Source organism: Pantherophis guttatus, chromosome 4 (genome assembly GCF_059756535.1).
Source record: "Pantherophis guttatus breed Tessera chromosome 4, ASM5975653v1, whole genome shotgun sequence".
NCBI lineage: Eukaryota > Metazoa > Chordata > Lepidosauria > Squamata > Colubridae > Pantherophis > Pantherophis guttatus.
The window spans coordinates 31,100,784-31,119,770 of record NC_142066.1 but is presented as its reverse complement, the minus strand read 5'-3'; the positions used below and the strand labels follow the sequence as shown (position 1 = coordinate 31,119,770).

Sequence of the window (18,987 nt, the reverse complement as noted above, 5' to 3'; positions counted from 1 at the left end):
ATTGTCTAGTCTCTTCTTAAAAACTTCCATTCATGGAGCGCTCATGATTTCTGAAGGCAAGCTGTTCCACTGGTTAATTGTCCTCAGGAAGTTTCTCCTTAATTCCAGGTTGCTTTTTTCTTTGCTTAGTTTCGAACCATTGTTTCTTGTCCTGCCCTATGGTGCTTTGGAGAATAATTTGACCCCCTCTTCTTTGTAGCAGCTCCTTAGATATTGGACCCTGGGGGCCTTGTAACAGACTTCATGTGCAAGGACTGGTCATAAGCCATTTTTTTTCAGTGTCACCATATTTTTGAATGGTTGTTAAATGGTTGTAATTTGAGGACTACTTATACTGTACAGAGCTCTTGGTTGGCATCAGAATAAGGGAGAAAATAATATGTTCCTGTTTTTCCCCAATTACAGTGCATCTAATTGTGGTACATATTTTTTTCTTCCTCATGCCTTTTTCTTTCTCTCACTTCTAGTTCATGATTGAGACAGCCTTAAGTTTTTGTTAGCTGTGTCAACATTAAAGTAGTATTTTCCTTGTTATTTCAGCAAGAGATAGACTTTTTGAACAGGGTTCCTTCCTAAGAATTTTAATGGAAAATTTGCCTTTGTTATAATTTGTTCAAGGTTGGGTCCTTTCAACCTAAAACAGATTGATTAAAGGGGAAGTAACAGTGACAATTTGCTGGCAACATGTCCTGGGAGGGCAGGAGAAGATAGCAACAATCACAAAAAATGAAAAACTTCAGATATCATAGGAAAACAATGGCAGTAATTTTATGACATATCAATTCTTCAACAGATCTCTAAAATCCCCCTGCCCAAGTTCATAGTAAATAGATAAAACATTAAAATAGGAATATAAATTTTATTATTATAAAATCCAGCATATCTCTATAACATTAATCAATATATAATAAATATTATTATAAACTCATGTGCCAACAAAATCAATACTTTCAAAAAGAAGTGTTGAATAAAATAATATCCAGTATTTTGTATCCATGTTAAATAACCTTTTTGACTATAGCTAGAAATTAAGGGTAGCAAAGCCTACCCACATTCTTCAAAATTCCTTACAAAAGCTCTCTATTGCAGGACAAATGCTCTCTATTGCAGGACAATAAACAGTGACAATCATAATTTTTTGGAAACCCCATAGCAAAATATTCAAGTGGTATTTTTGTAGACCTATGGGGTAAATTGTTCAGATAAGCTTCCCTAATATTTAGAAAAGTAAAGAGGTAGCATTTTAATGTACTGACAGAAATTCATGGGTTAGGCTTTGTGTGTTTGACTTTTGTTAAAAGATATGGGAGATAAATTCATAAAATGGGTGGTTGTATTATCTGTGGATGAAAATTAAAGTGCCACTGGTATTTCTCCCAGTGTAGTTAATTCAGCCAATCTGTGAATAAATTCTCTTCTAGGGGGTGGGAGTAGAAGAGTGATGTCAGACCTTAGAAACAAGAAGCATCTCCATTGGCCATCACAACCTGAAATTCTGGGATTTGCAGTTCAACCTCTAGTCCCCATTTTTTATACAGCTAGTCCTCAATTTACAACAGTTCATTTAGTACTAAAAAAGTGACTTATGACCGTTTTTACACTTACGACCATTACAGCATCCCAGTGATCATATGATCAAATTTCAGTTTCTTGGCAATTGATTCATATTTATCACAGTTGCAGTATTCTGAGATCATGTGATCCCCTTTTGTGGGATCTGACAACCAAAGTCAACGGGGAAGCCAGGTTCACTTAAGAACCGTATTATTAATTTAACAACTGTTGTGATTCACTTAAAAAGTGTGGCAAAAAAGATTGTAAAATAGGACAAAATTCACTTAACAACTGCCTCGTTTAGCAACATAAATTTTGGGCTCAATTGTGGTCGTAAATCAAGGGCTACTTGTATTGATGGCAAGTGTACTTATGCCTGTTGCTTGTACCTGGAAATTTCCACTAAAAATACACTGACAGGGAAAAGGTTCAGAGTTAAAAAGCTAGAAGACAAAGGTGGGGTGTCTTATAAACCCACAAATCCCATGTCCCATTTCTTTTTCCTTACTATTAGACACATCAGAACTAGTTTCACCGGTTTAATCAGTAATTCAGTAAGTAATGAAAGGAACAGAGAATGGTAGAAATAGAGGCCAGAAGTAAAAACGGAGGTGGAATTTTACTAAACTTACCAAATTAGCACTTCCTGAGTGAGACAAAAATACAGTTGTTCTTTGATATTCACACTTCTCTGAGTTCTGCAATGGTGTTCTTGCTTTTTTAAGACATACAGAATGTGCGTATTAGGGAAACGATGCATATATTTGCAAACATGGCATTAAAATGCATTTGTATTCAATCAAATAGTCTATGACAATACCAAAAAAATGGGTAGGAGGTGTGCAAAAAATACAATAATGAGAGAAATGCACATAAAAATGTGTATGATTTGGGCAGAAATGGGATGCAATGAATTTAAGGTTGAGAAAATGAACATGGGCCATCCTGTCCATCTGGTGTCCTAAGCACTTGGGAGTTTCAAAAGGATACACAAAATTTCCTTCATGCCAGGACCAAAACATTACCAAGAGCTCCTCACTCAGACTTGCAACCAGTCCTGCAAGGCAGAGGAAGGCAGGAGAGGTAAGGAGATTTAGAAGAAGGGCAGGGAGAATTTTGGAATGAGGGAAGAGAGGGTCAGGCAAAGCAGGATTGGGAAGAAGGACCATGTTCCTTGGTTGCTAAGCAAGAGAAGAATTCTTGGGCCTGGAGCCGAGACAGAGCTCACAGCCCATCTGCATCGGCTCTGCTCAGAACAGCTTCTGCGTGGGTTGCACCCGCCTCTCCACCAGACTGACAAGACGGTATGGAAGAGCAGGAAGAGGCTGGTGACGGACAAGGACTTGGGAGGGCTCCAAGCTTCTTTACAATCCTTGGCAGGGGAGAACTTTTGCAATTATTTCTCACAGCCGCCTAGTTACAGGTCACTCTGCTTTCAGTGAAACAGAGGCTATTAACTCTTCAGTACAAATTGGGAAGTAGGCAAAACTCCCCTTTCCATTTATTAGACCGTTTATTAGAATGGGCCTGTAAGCAGTCCCAGGGCCACCAATAGACCCCTTGGTACTATCCCTAGTATTGCCAAAAATTGATAACAGAATAACAGAGTTGTACTTTGGAGGTCTTCTAATCCAACCCTCTGTTCAGGCAGGAAACCCTATGCCATTTCAGAGAAATGGTTGTCCTATCTCTTCTTAAAAACCTCCTGTGTTGGAGCACCCACAACTTCTAGAAGCAAGTCATTCCACTGAATAATTGTTCTCACTATCAGGAAATTTCTCCTCAGTTTTAAGTTGCTTCTCTTCTTGATTAGTTCCTTGATGAGAGGCTTTCTTGCCAATCTGAGATAAGACGTACATGAAAACTGCCATATCAGACCAAAAATAGATTTTGGATTGTTTTTTTTAAAAAATAAATTAACCATATCAAATTTTCCCTAGCAAAGGAAATTAACTGACCTGCCCATGTGTATCCCATTCCCATAGTTATGGGAATATCCAACCCACCTGGAATTGTTGGCCTGCCTCCTGCATATGACCTCCACAAATGCTAAGTGCATCTGCCAGTCACCAAGCAGTACTCTTCCCTGCATTATTGATTTTGCTTTTATTGATTTTATGCCTAGTATTCTCCAAGATAAATCTCTTATTTTGCATATATAAAAGCAATTTTCTCTATTTTTTGCTCACCAACTCACAAGAGTCAGTGAATTCTGATGAGCAAATTGAAACCCTGGCCTTCCCTTGTATTTCCAACAGAAGAAGGTCAAACTATAATTCCTTACTCAGTAGAAAAACGGAAGCTTGTAAAAGATACAGCTATGTTGAGGGAGGGAGATAAAACAAACAACAAGAAGAAAATGGGGGCCACAACTGCATCATGGAAGCCCTGCGTCTTTTTATGTGTGTTGCAATGCACAGTGTGTTAGAAAAACAAAACAACAACACAGGACTTTGATTGTGCAGTTCCATCTAGCTCTATGCCTTAGAATCAGTTAATGATTTTTAAATGAAGACACAAAAAGACTAAGGCTACAAAAATACAATACTCCTTTGCTGCCATCTAACAGTCATATGGGTCTCTGCAGGCCAGAGATGGAGGGCTTAATGAAGAATGCCTGGGCAATCTTGTTATGCGTTAAATAAGAGCCTTCTGCTATAACACCTATATTTTTAACTCTGTCTTCATCTCTGTCAAGAAATTCTTCTTTAACGCTGAATCTGAAGAAGAGTTCTGTCATACTCAACAGCTGTCTAGATTTTTCATTGAACTTAATACAGGTAGTCCTCAATTTAGGACTAAAATTGGGACTAAATTTTCTGTTGCTAAGGCAAGGTAGTTGTTAAGTGAGTCATACCTGATTTTACAACAGCCTCTGGCCCAAAGGCAGTCACCAGCTTTCATGCCTAAGTGAAGACTAGAAATCCTGATCTCCTGGTTTTCAGTCCATCACCTTCACCACTACATCAAAGTGCTAATTTTAACACATACACTCGTTTTTTGTTCCCTGCTGTCTCCACCCCAGAATTTTAGAAAGGAAGCAGCCCGGTGGGGAGACCATCGAGCTGACAGAAGAGGGGCGGCCTGTTGAAGTGTCTGAGAAAGCCCAGCCCATCATAGACTGCACCTGCTTTGGCCTCCCTCGCCGTTACATCATCGCCATCCTCTGCGGTCTGGGTTTCTGCATCAGCTTTGGCATCCGATGCAACCTGGGCGTGGCCATTGTCAGCATGGTTAATAATAATACCGTCTATGAAGGGGATAAAGTCATTGTGAAGGTGAGGCTGTTCATCCTCTGTTAATGGAAAGTAACTGTTTTGGTTCAGGGGTTGTTGTTTTGTTGTTGTTGTTTTGAGGGGATCATTCATATAAAAAGACATTCTGCACCTCCTTAAAATTCTGAAAGATGCATCAGGTCAACAGGTGAAGCAGTAGCATTTGAGAAATTTCACATCTGAGAAGTCTGGGTTTATAAAATACAAGTCACCACTCACATGGGGAATAAAAGGTTGAGAATTCTACATAGATGCTTAATTTCTAAAAAGAAACATCAGGAAGAGAGAACAGTCCTGACAACCACTTATGTGTTTCCCTAATCCTGTGTATTCTGATGTCAGGTATCAAAGGAATGCACTCTTCACTCTCACGGTCTCAAAAACACACTCTTCAGCCTCCATTCAAGTTAATGTGTGCTCTCAGTTGTGTACATACTATAAATAAGTTTAACTTCTGGACTTAATGGTCCACACACAATTTCATTTACCCAAAATGATTTTCTGCAAATCTTTTTTTCCCGGAAAATGCAGAATGCAGTAAACTGGCTCAGTTGCATTTCTCCAAATCGCTCCAACTTCTATCTAGGAGGCACTATAAGTGGCTCTAACCAGGAATTGCAAGCTCATATGTCCCCTGTCACTTGTTTCTTCTCCTTTCTTGCTTAGAAAGCTGAGTTCAACTGGGATCCAGAGACAGTAGGCATGATCCACGGGTCATTCTTCTGGGGTTACATCGTCACCCAGATCCCAGGGGGGTTCATATCACAGAAATTTGCAGCTAACAGGTAACTGTTTTCAGGGGAAAAGTGGAATATATGTTTGGGTGTAGATCAGCAAGGGAATCTTCGTTGGTGTCTTGATCTTCTGGTGTCCATCACTACTGGCCACCCTAGCTGGGCTAATGAAAATTAAGAGACAGCAACTCTTGAGAATTTCATTAAATCAGATCTCAGCTGTCCAAGACTACAACTGAAAAGTTACGATTCCAGTTGTATATTCTCTTCTAAAGATGTGGCTCAATTTTAATCATACAGGTAAGCCTCACCTTATGACCACAATTGGAACAAGAATTTCAGTTGTTATGCTAGGTCATTGTTAAGTGACACATACCTGATTTTACATTTTTTTTGGCCACAGCTGTTGAGCAAATCATGTGGTCATTAAATAAACCCAGCTTCCCTGTTGATTTTGCTTGTTGGAAGCCAGCTGGGAAGATTGCAAATGATGGTTCTATGAGTCCAGTATATTGCAACTATCATCAACACATTGTCAAGGTTCCAACTGACAAACCCAAGTAATTCAGCAACAATTCGATGACTTCAGAAGATGCCTAAAGCCATTAGTGAGGATCCTGCCTCAAAAGACACTCTCACTTCAAGTCTTCAAGGGTCAATTTTGACCCCAAACAAAATGGCAATATTCCCTTAATCCAAAATAATGAAATATGGAGTGGTGCTTAAAGAAGATAATTGTTGCTCTGCACTTCATGACATGGTATTGGGGTGGGGGTGGTCAGCAATCATGAAATTTGTATACATAAGTATTATTCCCTCCAAATCTACATCTTAGAGGAAAGTCTCGATTCTTATGAAGCCAGCTGAAGCAAAATGAAGAAAGACCAACACACACTATTTTACAGGAGTATACAGAAACACAGAAAGAACACCAAAACAGCCCACAAGTGTTTTTCTTGGCAATTTTAAGATGTGTGAACATCACAGAATTCCTCAGCCAGCTTCCTGATGAATTCTGGGGGTTGAAGTCCACACATCTTAAAGTTGCCAAGTTTGAAAAACATTGGTTTACAAGCTCTGAGTGTGTGGAATGGAGTATTCTGGAACAAGGGTATGATTGATTGCCTGGAAGAGTGAAAAGGGACACTCTGAACTAGAACACTTTCTTAGGAGAACGATGCAATAGAAACTCTGTGTACAAAGTATGTAGCGATCTTTGCTGCTACTACTAACACCCTCTTCTATTGGTTGCAGAGTTTTTGGCTTTGCCATTGTGGCAACCTCTACTTTGAACATGCTCATTCCCTCAGCTGCTCGGGTCCATTTTGGCTGTGTAATCTTTGTGAGGATCTTACAAGGACTTGTTGAGGTAAGGCTGGTCGCTTCACGTGTTTGCTTTTGTGGCCACAAAGTTAACACAGGAATGGATAGGAGTTGCAGAAGATGGTTTTCCCAATATCCTTAAGCGTTCCTCTTCCATCTCCCACCAGGGTTGGATTAGAAGATGATCCTTGTATTTTCTTCCAACTCAACAATTCTATGATTCTGTGAGCTTCTTCCACTTTACACCATATAAAGCCTGGCTGAATCTCCAGGGTATTGCAAGAATCCAATAAAAAATAAACATTGGTCATGAACACTTTTATTGCTAACAGTAATAAACATTGAGAGCTATTCAAATGGCTAAAAATATTATAGAGCTGTAAGAAGAACTAAACAGTATCATGCAGGTGTAAGAAGAACATCAAATCATGCCATGCTATTGCCCTCAATAGGATGAATCTATTTTGCTCTACAAAGAGGTTCTTGATCTGCCTGGCAGTAATATTCCCTTACAGCAGCTCCAAACAAAGGGTTTGCTTCTTGTGTTATTTGCACCAGCTTTTCTCAGCCTGATGTGTTAGGTTTTTAGCCTGCCACCATGACAAAAGTCCATGCCAAGCACTATGGAAAGTGAAGATAAAGTCAACCAAGAGGCAACAAACTGGAGAAGGCAGATTTATATCTCAGCTATGGGGTCAGCCAAATCATCATCATTGTCTATATCTCCCTACAGATAGCAGGGAGGAAAGAGTGAGGTTGGAAGATACAGCTCTGAATACTAAATTGCCTATTGGAAGCCCCTGGATTGGTTGGCTGCTTGTAGGCGTACTTTAGATTCTATTCTCATATTTAATATGTTCTCAACTCATATTAGAGTTGAAATGAGATTCACTTCAGATAGATCCATACATGGAATGGGAGGAAGATTCCATTGTTCTTCATCTTAGCAGGCTTGCTCTATTCAGTCTATTTTATTATTTTATTATACTTTATTTATTTTATTACTTATTTTACTTTATTTATTTTTCTTTGGCTGTCCAATCAACTCATGGTAACTTAAGATAAATAAAAAATAAGAAATATCACACATGAGGCAACTTCTCACAGTCCCACAACCAGAATAATTAAGATGACCCCACAAGGCTCCTGAGAGAAAAGCCAAGTCTTTAGAACCTTTCAAAAATAAGGCAGGTGTCCAAACAATTCCAGACTTAGGGGAGTAACCCTAAGCCTCCCAATAACCTTAAGGCAGTTCAGAAGGATACAATTATTGATGCTATCATACGCCACTCAGAGATCAGGGAGATCCAGAATTGATCCATTCCAGTCCTTTACTAGATTATCATGGAAGATCAGTGCCAGTCTGGTATGCTGCCTTAATCCAGAAGCAGATTGATATATCAACTACTTTCAGAGCCTTCTGAAGCCTCAAAATGACCACCTTCTCAACAATCTTTCCCAAGGGAAGTGGGGAGACAAGTCAGAAATTATCCAATACTGTACAGTGCAACAATGTCTTATGGGGAAGTAGCCACCTCCTCTATCAAGGATGAGTTTACAACTGCTTGGACCCACCAACTCATAATTTCCTGGGGAGACATTGTTCAACTAAAGGATATGAATCAAATGCATTGGTAATCACACTGACAGCTCTGAAGATCCTACCTACTTTCTCAGGACCAACACGCTTAATTCTTCTATGAAATTTCGTCTATCTCCATGTTTCTATCACTTTCTTACAGAAGAGTCTGAATGGGAAAGAGCTAAGAAACTAATGAAACTAAATTTTTGGTCTTCCTCTTTATATAATTCTCTGCCCTTCACCTCCAGGGAGTCACATACCCAGCATGCCATGGTATCTGGAGCAAATGGGCACCTCCTTTGGAACGTAGCCGCTTGGCCACAACAGCTTTCTGTGGTAAGATAACCTTGTTTCTTAAAGCTGATAGTTGTTGACTTCTGGAGAGTTGAATCTTTGATCTATCTCTAGACTAGGGGTATCAAATTCAAGGCCTATGGGCCGCTTCTGGGGCCGGACTGGAAACAGCAAAGGATTGGCCTGCGGGGCCTCTGCCAGCAAAAACAGAGCTTGGAGCGGGGCCTCCTGCAGCCCTCTGCCAGCAAAAATGGGGCACAGACAGCACCCCATTTTTGGGCACGACGGCCTCCTGCATCCCTCTACCAGTGAAAATGGGGCTCGGGGTGAAAAAGAAGGAAGGAAGGAAGGAAGGAAGGAAGGAAGGAAGGAAGGAAGGAAGGAAGGAAGGGAGGGAGGGAGGGAGGGAGGAAGATTATAATGAGAGTGAGGGAGGGTCTCAGGGAAGTCCTGTATTAGCACTTGGCCACCACATGTGCCCCCAACATGAGTCCCTTGTCACACCCACCCCTGGCCACGCCCACCATGACCATGCCTGCTCCCCAGCCCTCTGAAGTCAAACATAACCCTGATGCAGTCCTCAACGAAATCAAGTTTGACACCCCGGCTCTAGACCAATATTTTTCAAACTTAGCAACTTTAAGATATCTATGGACTTCAACTCCCAGGATTCCTCAGCCAGCATGGGAGTTGAAGTCCACACATCTTGTTTGTTTGTTTGTTTATTTGTTTGTTTGTTTGTTTGTTTGTTTTATTAGATTTATATACCGCCCTACTCCTGAAGGACTCAGGGCGGTGAACAGGCACAAAATAAAATACATAGATACAAAAGTTAAGAACATAATTAAAACCAGATTAAATAATTTAGCCCGAGACAATTAAAAATCCCAATAATTTAAAACAGATTAAAATTTCGATTTAAAAGAATTTTAAGACAAGGGAGAAAATTAGGCCAGGCCGGCTTGCTGGAATAGGAGAGTCTTAAGAGCACGGCGGAAAGTGCGCAGATCTGGGATCCTACGTATCTCTGGGGGGAGCTCGTTCCAAATAGTGGCTGCCCCCACAGAGAAGGCCCTCCCCCTGGGGGCCGCCAGTCGACATTGTTTAGCTGACGGCACCCAGAGGAACCCCCCTCTATGAGAGCGTACTGGCCGGTGGGAGGCTGCTTGTGGTAGTAGGCGGTCCCATAAATAACCAGGTCCTAAGCCATGGAGCGCTCTAAAGGTGGTAACCAAAACCTTGAAGCGCACCCGGAAGACCACCGGGAGCCAGTGCAGTTCGCGCAGGAGAGGTGTCACACAGGAGCGCTATGTTGTTCCCATAACCACCCGCGCGGCCGCACTCTGCGCCAGTTGGAGCCTCCGGGTGCTCCTCAAGGGAAGCCCCATGTTACAGTAGTCCAGGCGGGAAGTGACGAGGGCATGAGTGACTGTGTGTAGGGAGTCCGATCCAGAAAGGGATGCAACTGGCGAATCAGGCAAACCTGATGAAAAATCCTCCTGGTCACGGCCGTCAAGTGCTCTTCTAAAGACAGCCATGAATCCAGGAGGACACCCAAGTTGCGAGCCCTCTCGGTGGGGGCCAGCGATTCGCCCCCAATAGTCAGCGATGGCGTCAACTGACTATATCGGGACGTCGGAAACCACAGCCACTCGGTCTTGGATGGGTTGAGCCTGAGCCTGTTCCTCCCCATCTTACAGTTGCCAAGTTTGAAAAACACTGATTTAGACTTTGTGCAAAACTCTAGATCAAAACACTTCACTGGAGTTTTTCCCTCTTATCCCGCAAGTTGAACCATCACAGGATTGGTTTATGAACTTACTAAAAATGGCTATTAAGTTGCTTTCACATTTTTGCTTTATTGTTGGTGAGGTATTGTTTTTTCATAATAATCTAGTAATATAATTAAAATAGTGGTTACCCAAAGCATTTAATACAGCATCACAGTATTTATAAATATTCTTATTCATAGACATATTCATATTCATATTCATATTCTGTAATGTTTACTTGGAAACAAAATGGTCTCCTAAAGCTGTAAATGCTATTACTAATTTTATTTTGTAGCTTCTACCCTGCTTGTTTCCTTTTCAATTCAATTAGCACTACTGGTAAAAATTTAAGGAATTACATCTTAATTTCACTATGATTTATTAGCTCCTGTTCCTCTTGTGGGTAAGGTTTTATCATCTCCTTTTCTCTCATGTGTAAATATTAGAACAACAACTAAGAATGGCATTTCAGATCAAAGGGCAATTGTGGTTTCAGGTTTACAGGTAGATAGGAGTGAGGATTCCTGGCTTGCATATTTAGCTAATATTTCCTATATAACTTTCCAGGTTCTTATGCTGGGGCAGTGGTGGCCATGCCTCTTGCTGGGATTCTTGTTCAATATTCAGGATGGAGCTCTGTATTCTACGTCTATGGTAAGTAAACTGGCACAAAAATGATGGCTGCCATATGGGCCTTTCTTCACTGAGAATCACAGTCCTAACATACTTTAGCACACTTTTTATCCTCCATGTCCCTGTGCCATTGCCAGCTCAATGAGACAATCTTAAGCCATCCGCAGCCATATAGATGTTAAAATACAGGCAGTCTTCTACTTACGACTGGTCACTTTGCAGCCTTTCAAAGTTATGACAGACCCTGAAAAAGGAACTTACAACCTGGGTTTGAAGTTCTGATGACCGGCCTCCATCTCCCCCCCCCCATGTTGACGAGACCATATTTTAGCCAATCAGCAACCAGCCTGCATTTATGGCCGTTTGCAGAGACCTAAGGCATGTGACCACGATTTAAAACATTTTTCCAGAAAATGGCTTTAATTTCCACTTTCTGGCAAAAAACATCCCATAGTAAACAATGGGTTACCTTAGTGCAGGGGTGTCAAACTCAAGGCCCAGGGGTTGGATCTGGCCCACAGGGTGCTTAGATCTGGACCATGGGGCTACCCTGGAAACAGCAAAGAACCGGCCTGTGGTGCTGCTGCCAGTGAAAATGGAGCTCAGGAAGAGGTTCACTTTTGCTGGCACAGGGTTGCAGGAAGCTGTTGCAACAGAAAATGGAGCTCAGGAGCCTGTTTTCACTGGCAGCATGCTTGGGCACGAGTGACATCGAGCTGGCCATGCCCAATCTGGCCCCCCAAGGTCTAACTCAACCCTGATTCGTCCCTTAATGAAATCAAATTTGAAACCCCTGGCTTAGTGAGTATGGCCAGTGATGGGATTCAGGCAGTTCCCACCAGTTCAGTAGAACTGGTAGCTAACTTTTTGCGCAGTTCAGCGAACCAGCTGAATAGCGTGCCTTGCCATGCCCGGCCACGCCTCGCCCCTCCCCTCCCAGCCACTCCTCACCTCATTGCCCAGCTGTTCACCCAGCCGGGCTGCGAGGTGAGCAGCTGGGCGGCGAGGCAAGCTGCCAGGTGTGAAAAGGAGTGGCTGGGAAGGGAGGTGCGAGCCAAGGCCAGGCCAGGAGTGGTGATGAGAGGCCGGGTGAGGCAAGGCGCCCCTCAATGTGAGCGACATTGAATTGGCCACAACCACCCAGTCAATGATCATCCAGCCACACCTACCCAGCTGGTCATTAGAGCAGAGAACAGGTTATTAAATTATTTGAATCCCACCACTGAGTATGGCACTTGCTTAACAGCTGCCACCAAAGAACTCGTAAAATCGGGCATGGTCATATAAATGACCTGCTTAACAACTGGGCTTAATTATGGTCGTAAGTCAAGTACTTTCTGTTGTAAATATACTAACTTATTCCACCACCATCTGCAGAAAACCTCCAGGTCTGCTATATTTTGTCACCCATCACCTTGGCAAAAAGTCAGTTGACCAGAATGATGGGAAACAAGCAATTGAAGCCAGATAAGGATCAGCAACCGGAGCCACAGATTTCCTGCTGAAATACCTTGTTATCCCCTGATTTAAAAGGGGTGGCGAGCACGTTCATCCAAGAATGGGGAAAAGGGAGGCCCATAGATCTCATTGATTATTCTGTACTTCTGTCTTTGCAGGGAGCTTTGGTATTTTCTGGTATATATTCTGGCTGATGGTTTCCTATGAGAGTCCTGCACAGCACCCCACCATCACGGAGGAAGAGAAGAAGTATATAGAGGAAAGCATCGGAGAGAGTGCCAGCCTTATGAATCCCCTTATGGTCAGTATTTGTAATATATTGGTAAGTTAGTCAGCTCCTCTGTGGTGCTTCAAAAGGCTCACAGCAATTTTACCTTCATTTATTAAATTATTTATTTAGTATAGTGTCCTTCAGCCCTGGGCTTTCCAACCTGGGTGGACATATCTGTTGAAATCCCATCTGGAACATATGGAAGTTATAAAACAGCCCATCTGGAAAGTGTCTGATAACAAAAATTCTTTGCTCCATCTCTGCAGAAATTCAAAACTCCATGGCGTAAGTTCTTCACATCCATGCCAGTTTATGCCATAATTGTAGCCAATTTTTGCCGAAGCTGGACATTTTATTTACTTTTAATCAGCCAGCCAGCCTATTTTGAAGAAGTCTTTGGCTTTGAAATCAGTAAGGTAAGAAAGATGTTTTTTTTTTCTTGTTTGTATGTATGTGTGTTCACATGGATATACAAATAGTTTTATTGAGGTCATTAACCGGCAAAAATGCATATGGGCAAATTGAGTATATTCTGCAAGAGAGATGCTTATCCTCATTGGCCTTAGAAATTGGGAGCCTATCTAAATTTTAGATTGGCCCATTTTGTTTTACACTTTGATTAAAGACTGTAGATAGTGACTTTAGGCTTATATAAAGAATATAAATCAATATCCATTACTGGGAAATTTAGACAAGATTTGGGAAAGTGCCAAATTATCATTACTTCCTAATTTTATTTTATTTTTATTTATTTTTTTGCTGCTGGAAAATGGGATTGGCGTTATTTTTTTAAATTAATTGCCTAATATGATAAATATATTTTTTGAAAAAGAATGGAAGATACTGTCTCCCTCGAGTCTCCTCTTCTTCTAAGGCAAGAGTCCCCACAACCAAGCGTGGCCTATTTAGAACCAGGCCATGCGAGAGGCAGGCTAGTGCCATGTGCAGTTCCACTCATGTGAGTGGCCCAGTTCCCTTCTGCCCATCACACCCCACCCAACCTGGGTGGCAAAGCTGATGCTCTGATGCTCCAAAAGTGGAGCGGTAAGAGAAGAGGCTGAGTGGGATGAATGTGCCCTGCTCAGCTTTGCTGACTGACCGAAGCTGCCTGCGCAGGACACCCGATCTGCTTTTGGAGCGTCTAGCAGCCTCGGTGAGTCTGAAGGAGCACGAGATCATGCCCCTAAAGGCTTCTCTTCTCCACGCTAAAAGCTTTTGCAAATGGCCGAAAGCCTTCAGGGGAGCAATCTTGCACTGTTTCAGGCCTTCCGTCCCTTTGCAAAAGCTTTTGGCACAGAGAAGCTTGAAGGACTGTGAAACCTCACCCCAAAGGCCTCTCTTGTGTGAGTGGAGCTATGTGCGTGCACACAGCCAGTTCCCCTCCCCTCCCCAGAGTGTAGGAGTTTGCATATGTGCAGGAAAATTTTCCTATCTTGGATGGCAAACCTCAGATAAGGAAAGGTTACGTGCACGTAAGCGCCAGGAAATGGTATTAGAAAATAAGACCCTAAATCTGTAAATAAAAAGGAGCAAGGGAAGAGGAAATGGGATGTGTCAGACTTTAATTATAGATAAACATTATAAGTGCTTAGGCAAACAGTATAATGATTAACCAAAGATTTTAGTTGCTGGAAGACTTTTGTGAGCCAATGAGATGCTGCCAAGTACTGCTGTAACTTGTAGTAACAAACTATATAATGTCACTATGTAAGACAATAAATTACCCTCACATATATTCTCAACCTTTGTGTGTGTGGTCATTACAACACCCAGAGCTAGGCCAACAAGCCTCAAAAGTTGGGGAAGACCGTTGTAGCTATCTTTTAACACCTTCTGGTCTCTGGGATGCTGACTATTTCTCTTCACTTTTCACACACAGGTGGGGATGCTTTCTGCTTTGCCCCACTTGGTTATGACCATCATTGTACCCATTGGAGGCCAAATTGCCGACTTCTTGCGCTCGCGAAGACTTATGTCTACCACCAATGTCCGCAAGATGATGAACTGTGGGGGTGAGTGAAAGAGGCATCATTGTCACACCACAAGCTGTGGAGACAAGGGTTAAGACTAAGCAGCTACCTCTAGAGAGATGTTTTTTTTTTTTTAAGAAAAATGAGATAGATACCCAGATTGAAAAGATGAGTACTGAGGGTTGTTTGGCAAGAACAAAAGGTGCTTGAATTCTTTAAAGAGGGGTCTTCAAACTTGGCAACTTTAAGACTTCAGAATTCCTCAGTTCTGGGAGTTGAAGTCCTCAAGTCTTAAAGTTGCCAAGTTTGGAGAGCCCCTCTTTAAAGGAAGGAATGCTATAGCAACAGCAATAGCACTTACTGTAGACTTATATATCGCTTCATGGTGCTTTACAGCCCTCTCTAAGCAGTTTACAGAGTCAACATATTACCCCCAACAATGTAGGTGTTGATTTTACCGACCTTGAAAGGATGGAAGGCTGAGTCAATGTTGAGTCAGTTGGAAGAGACAGCTTGCAATACTGCATTCTAACCACTGCACCACTGCAGTTCCTAGAATCACCTTGTATTTCTTAAAATAGGAGCGGGCGACCTACTACATACCTATCCCCATCATCCCTTGCTGATATCAATCATGGTCAGCATTTTAATTCAACGTTTGAAGGGCCACAGGACCTCCAAATCCAAAAGCTTTGCAGACAATTCACAGAAATCCTGTTTTCATCTTTAATAATGAAGAAAGATATGGTTTCAAGTACTCATAAAATAAAATCTCTGTTAAATTTTTGCATCTGGCTTTAACAAAGTTCAGGCTGAGTTTCCAATAGCCTGAGCCTAACCAGATTGAAGGGCCTTGTACGTCTTGTCTGTTCTTTCTTGAGAGGGATTTTCTACCACAACTTTCCAGAAACTTCCAAACTTCTTTCATGTATGAAAGAATAGCTTTCATTAAAAAAAAAAAAAGCACCTCAAAACTTGGTACGTCCTCCAGATGCATTGGAATACGACTCCTCAAATCCTCAGCCAAAACACTTATGGCCCTGCTGATGAGAATACTGGGAACTGTAGTCCATCTCATCTGAAGAGCACTGTTATAGGGAAGCTTCAGGAAACATCCTTCCAGAATAGTCTGAAATGATCTCAGAACCTCAAAGTATCAAAACGACTGGCATAATGCAGAATTTATAACTATGTTTATTGATTGATTATGTGCCATCAGATCAATATCAGGTCTTAGTGATTACACAGATAGATGTTCTCCATGATGATCTGTCCCTCACCTGTCTCACCTGGTCTTACACCAATGGTGATCATTGGTTTTAAACTGGGATCTTTTGAGTGGGTTCTTATATTGCATACTAAGCCATATCATGATTTGTTTTTTAGTTTTAGTTTCATACAATGTTTGAATGCAGCTAATATTTTTTGCAACCCATAGTTACATGTGTGGTTTTCATTTCTCACCAGGGTTTGGCATGGAAGCCACACTGCTCTTAGTAGTTGGTTATTCCCACAGCAAAGGAATGGCGATTTCTTTTCTCGTCCTGGCTGTGGGCTTTAGTGGCTTTGCTATTTCAGGTAAGCTCTTGAACAGCTGAGCTGACTTTTAGATATGGTTATGTTCTGCAGTAAATCTCCTCTCCATTCCCAAGTTTACCTGGATAGGAGTCCAATATGAGTGGACCAAAAGTTTTGCCCAAATTTCTTAAACCTGACTTAGGACTATTTCAGGGATGGAAAAGATGCCAAAGCACTACAAGTAGTCCTTGACCTACAACCATTTGTTTAGCAACTATTCAAAGTTACAATAGCACTGAAAAAAGTAACTTATAACCAGTCCTCACGTTTATAACTATCGCAACATCTCCATACTGGCCTATACTGGCCTATATTAACAACGGTTGCAGCATCCTGGACTCATATGACTGCCTTGTGCAATCTTCCCAGATAGCTTTTGACCAGCAAAGTCGATGGAGAACGTTGCATTCGCTTAACGACTGTGTGATTCACTTAATAATTGCAGAGATTCGCTTAACAACCATAGCAAAAGGGCCATAAAACCAGGCATGACTCACTTAACAATTGCTTTGCTTAACAACAGAAAATCTGGTCCCGTTTATGATTGTAAATTAAGGACTATCTGTATAGTGTCCAGTATAAATGTTGCCATACCACCACATATATTTTGGGATGAATAGCAGCATACTACAATAGCTCCCTCCTTCCTTAATTCCTGTATCATCATTAGCAAGCTTTGTCACCATCCTGTCCTCATTTCATTACCTCGACTCGTACCAATCGGGTTTCAGGCCCGGGTACAGCACGGAGACGGCATTGATCACGCTAGTGGATGATCTCTGGAGGGCTCGGGACAGAAGTTATTCCTCCGTTCTGGTCCTATTAGATCTTTCGGCGGCTGTTGATACCGTCGACCACAGTATCTTGCTGCGTCATCTCGAGGGGTTGGGAGTGGGAGGCACCGTTTTATGATGGTTCTCCTCCTACCTCTCGGGTCGAACGCAAGCAGTGTTGGCAGGGGGGCAGAGATCGACCTGGAGGCCCCTCACTTGTGGGGTGCCCCAGGAGTTGGTTCTCTCGCCCCTTCTGTTCAACATCTATATGAAACCGCTGGGAGAGATCATCTGTGGTTTCGGGGTGAGGTACCATCAATACACTGATGACACTCAGCTCTTTATATCCACCCCGAACCAGCCCAGTGATGCCTTCGACGTGATGTCCTGGTGCCTGGAAGCAGTATGGGTCTGGATGGGAAAGAACAGACTTCGACTCAACCCAGCTAAGACCGAGTGGCTGTGGGTACCGGCATCTCGGTCCATAGGAGAGGTTCCATCGCTGTTTATAGGGGGTGAAGTTTTACCCCCTGTAGACAGGGCACGCAACTTGGGTGTCCTCCTGGATTCACGGTTGAGTTTAGAAGATCATATAACGACCGTGACCAGGGGGGCATATGCCCAGATTCGTCTGGTATGCCAGTTGTGCCCCTACTTGGACCAGGATGCCCTACGCACAGTTACTCATGCACTAGTCACCTCCTGTATTGACTACTGTAGCACTCTCTACATGGGGCTGCCCTTGAGGATGTAACACCCCTCCTGCGTGACCTGCATTGGTTGCCGGTTGCCCTCCAGGTGAGATTCAAGGTGCTGGTGATGACCTATAAAGCCCTACATGGCTTAGGCCCAGGATATTTGGTGGACCACCTGCAGCCAGCAACAACATCCCATCGCCCGGTTCGCGCCCATAGGGAGGGTCTACTCAGGGTTCCATCGGCAAGACAGTGTCGACTGGCGGCCCCCAGGGGCAGAGCCTTCTCTGTGGGCACGCCCACCCTCTGGAATCAACTCTCCTTGGGGCTTTGGTTGGCCCCTGACCTTCGCACCTTTTGCCACGAATTAAAAACTTGGTTATTCGAGTCTCCCGGCCTGGACTGATGGGGTTTTTTACGGGTTTTTAATAGTATTTGATCTAATTAGGCATTTTAACTTTGCATGATGAATTATTGTGATTTTATTGTTGTGAGCCGCCCTGAGTCCGTTGGAGATAGGGCGGCATATAAGCCTAATAAAATAAATAAAAAATAAAAAATAAAATAAAATTTTGCTCTCCCCTTGCAAATTTCCAAATCTCTCTTATTCTGCTGTGTTATCAAAATAATGCAAGGGAAGAAATGGAGTTCATTCTGCTGTATCCCTAAGACCCATAAGTCGTTTCTCATGGGCCTACTTCCTGGGAAATATTTTGTGTTCCCTCATTCTGTAAAAAAAACCCATTATTCATTGGCTTAGCCCAATGTTTTTCAACTTTGGCAACTTTAAGATATGTGGACTTCAACTGCCAGAATTCCTCAGCCAGCATGTTTTCTGGGGAATTCTGGGAATTGAACCCCATATATCTTAAAGTTGCCAAGATTGAAAAACTGTGGCTTAGCCATTAGCCCCCCAAAAAAGAAATAAAATTATTTAAAGGACAGAAACAAATAAAAATGAATACAAGAACACAGTTGAAAAATGCATATCAATCAGAATAGAGCTGGAAGAGACCTTGGAGATCTTCTAGTTCAGGGGTCTGCAACCTTAAACACTCAAAGAGCCATTTGAACC

General features: G+C 42.3%; 1 protein-coding gene across 1 annotated transcript in view; it reads left to right on the top strand.

Annotated features, from left to right (window-relative positions):
- SLC17A7 (solute carrier family 17 member 7) overlaps positions 1-18,987 on the top strand; it is a 60,074-nt gene that overhangs the window by 33,781 nt on the left and 7,306 nt on the right. The window contains exons 2-10 of the mRNA XM_034423262.3: positions 4,580-4,832; positions 5,496-5,614; positions 6,818-6,932; positions 8,717-8,804; positions 11,102-11,188; positions 12,784-12,926; positions 13,163-13,312; positions 14,776-14,908; positions 16,334-16,444. Coding sequence (XP_034279153.1) covers positions 4,580-4,832; positions 5,496-5,614; positions 6,818-6,932; positions 8,717-8,804; positions 11,102-11,188; positions 12,784-12,926; positions 13,163-13,312; positions 14,776-14,908; positions 16,334-16,444 — 1,199 coding nt within the window. The remainder of the gene's footprint in view (positions 1-4,579; positions 4,833-5,495; positions 5,615-6,817; positions 6,933-8,716; positions 8,805-11,101; positions 11,189-12,783; positions 12,927-13,162; positions 13,313-14,775; positions 14,909-16,333; positions 16,445-18,987) is intronic.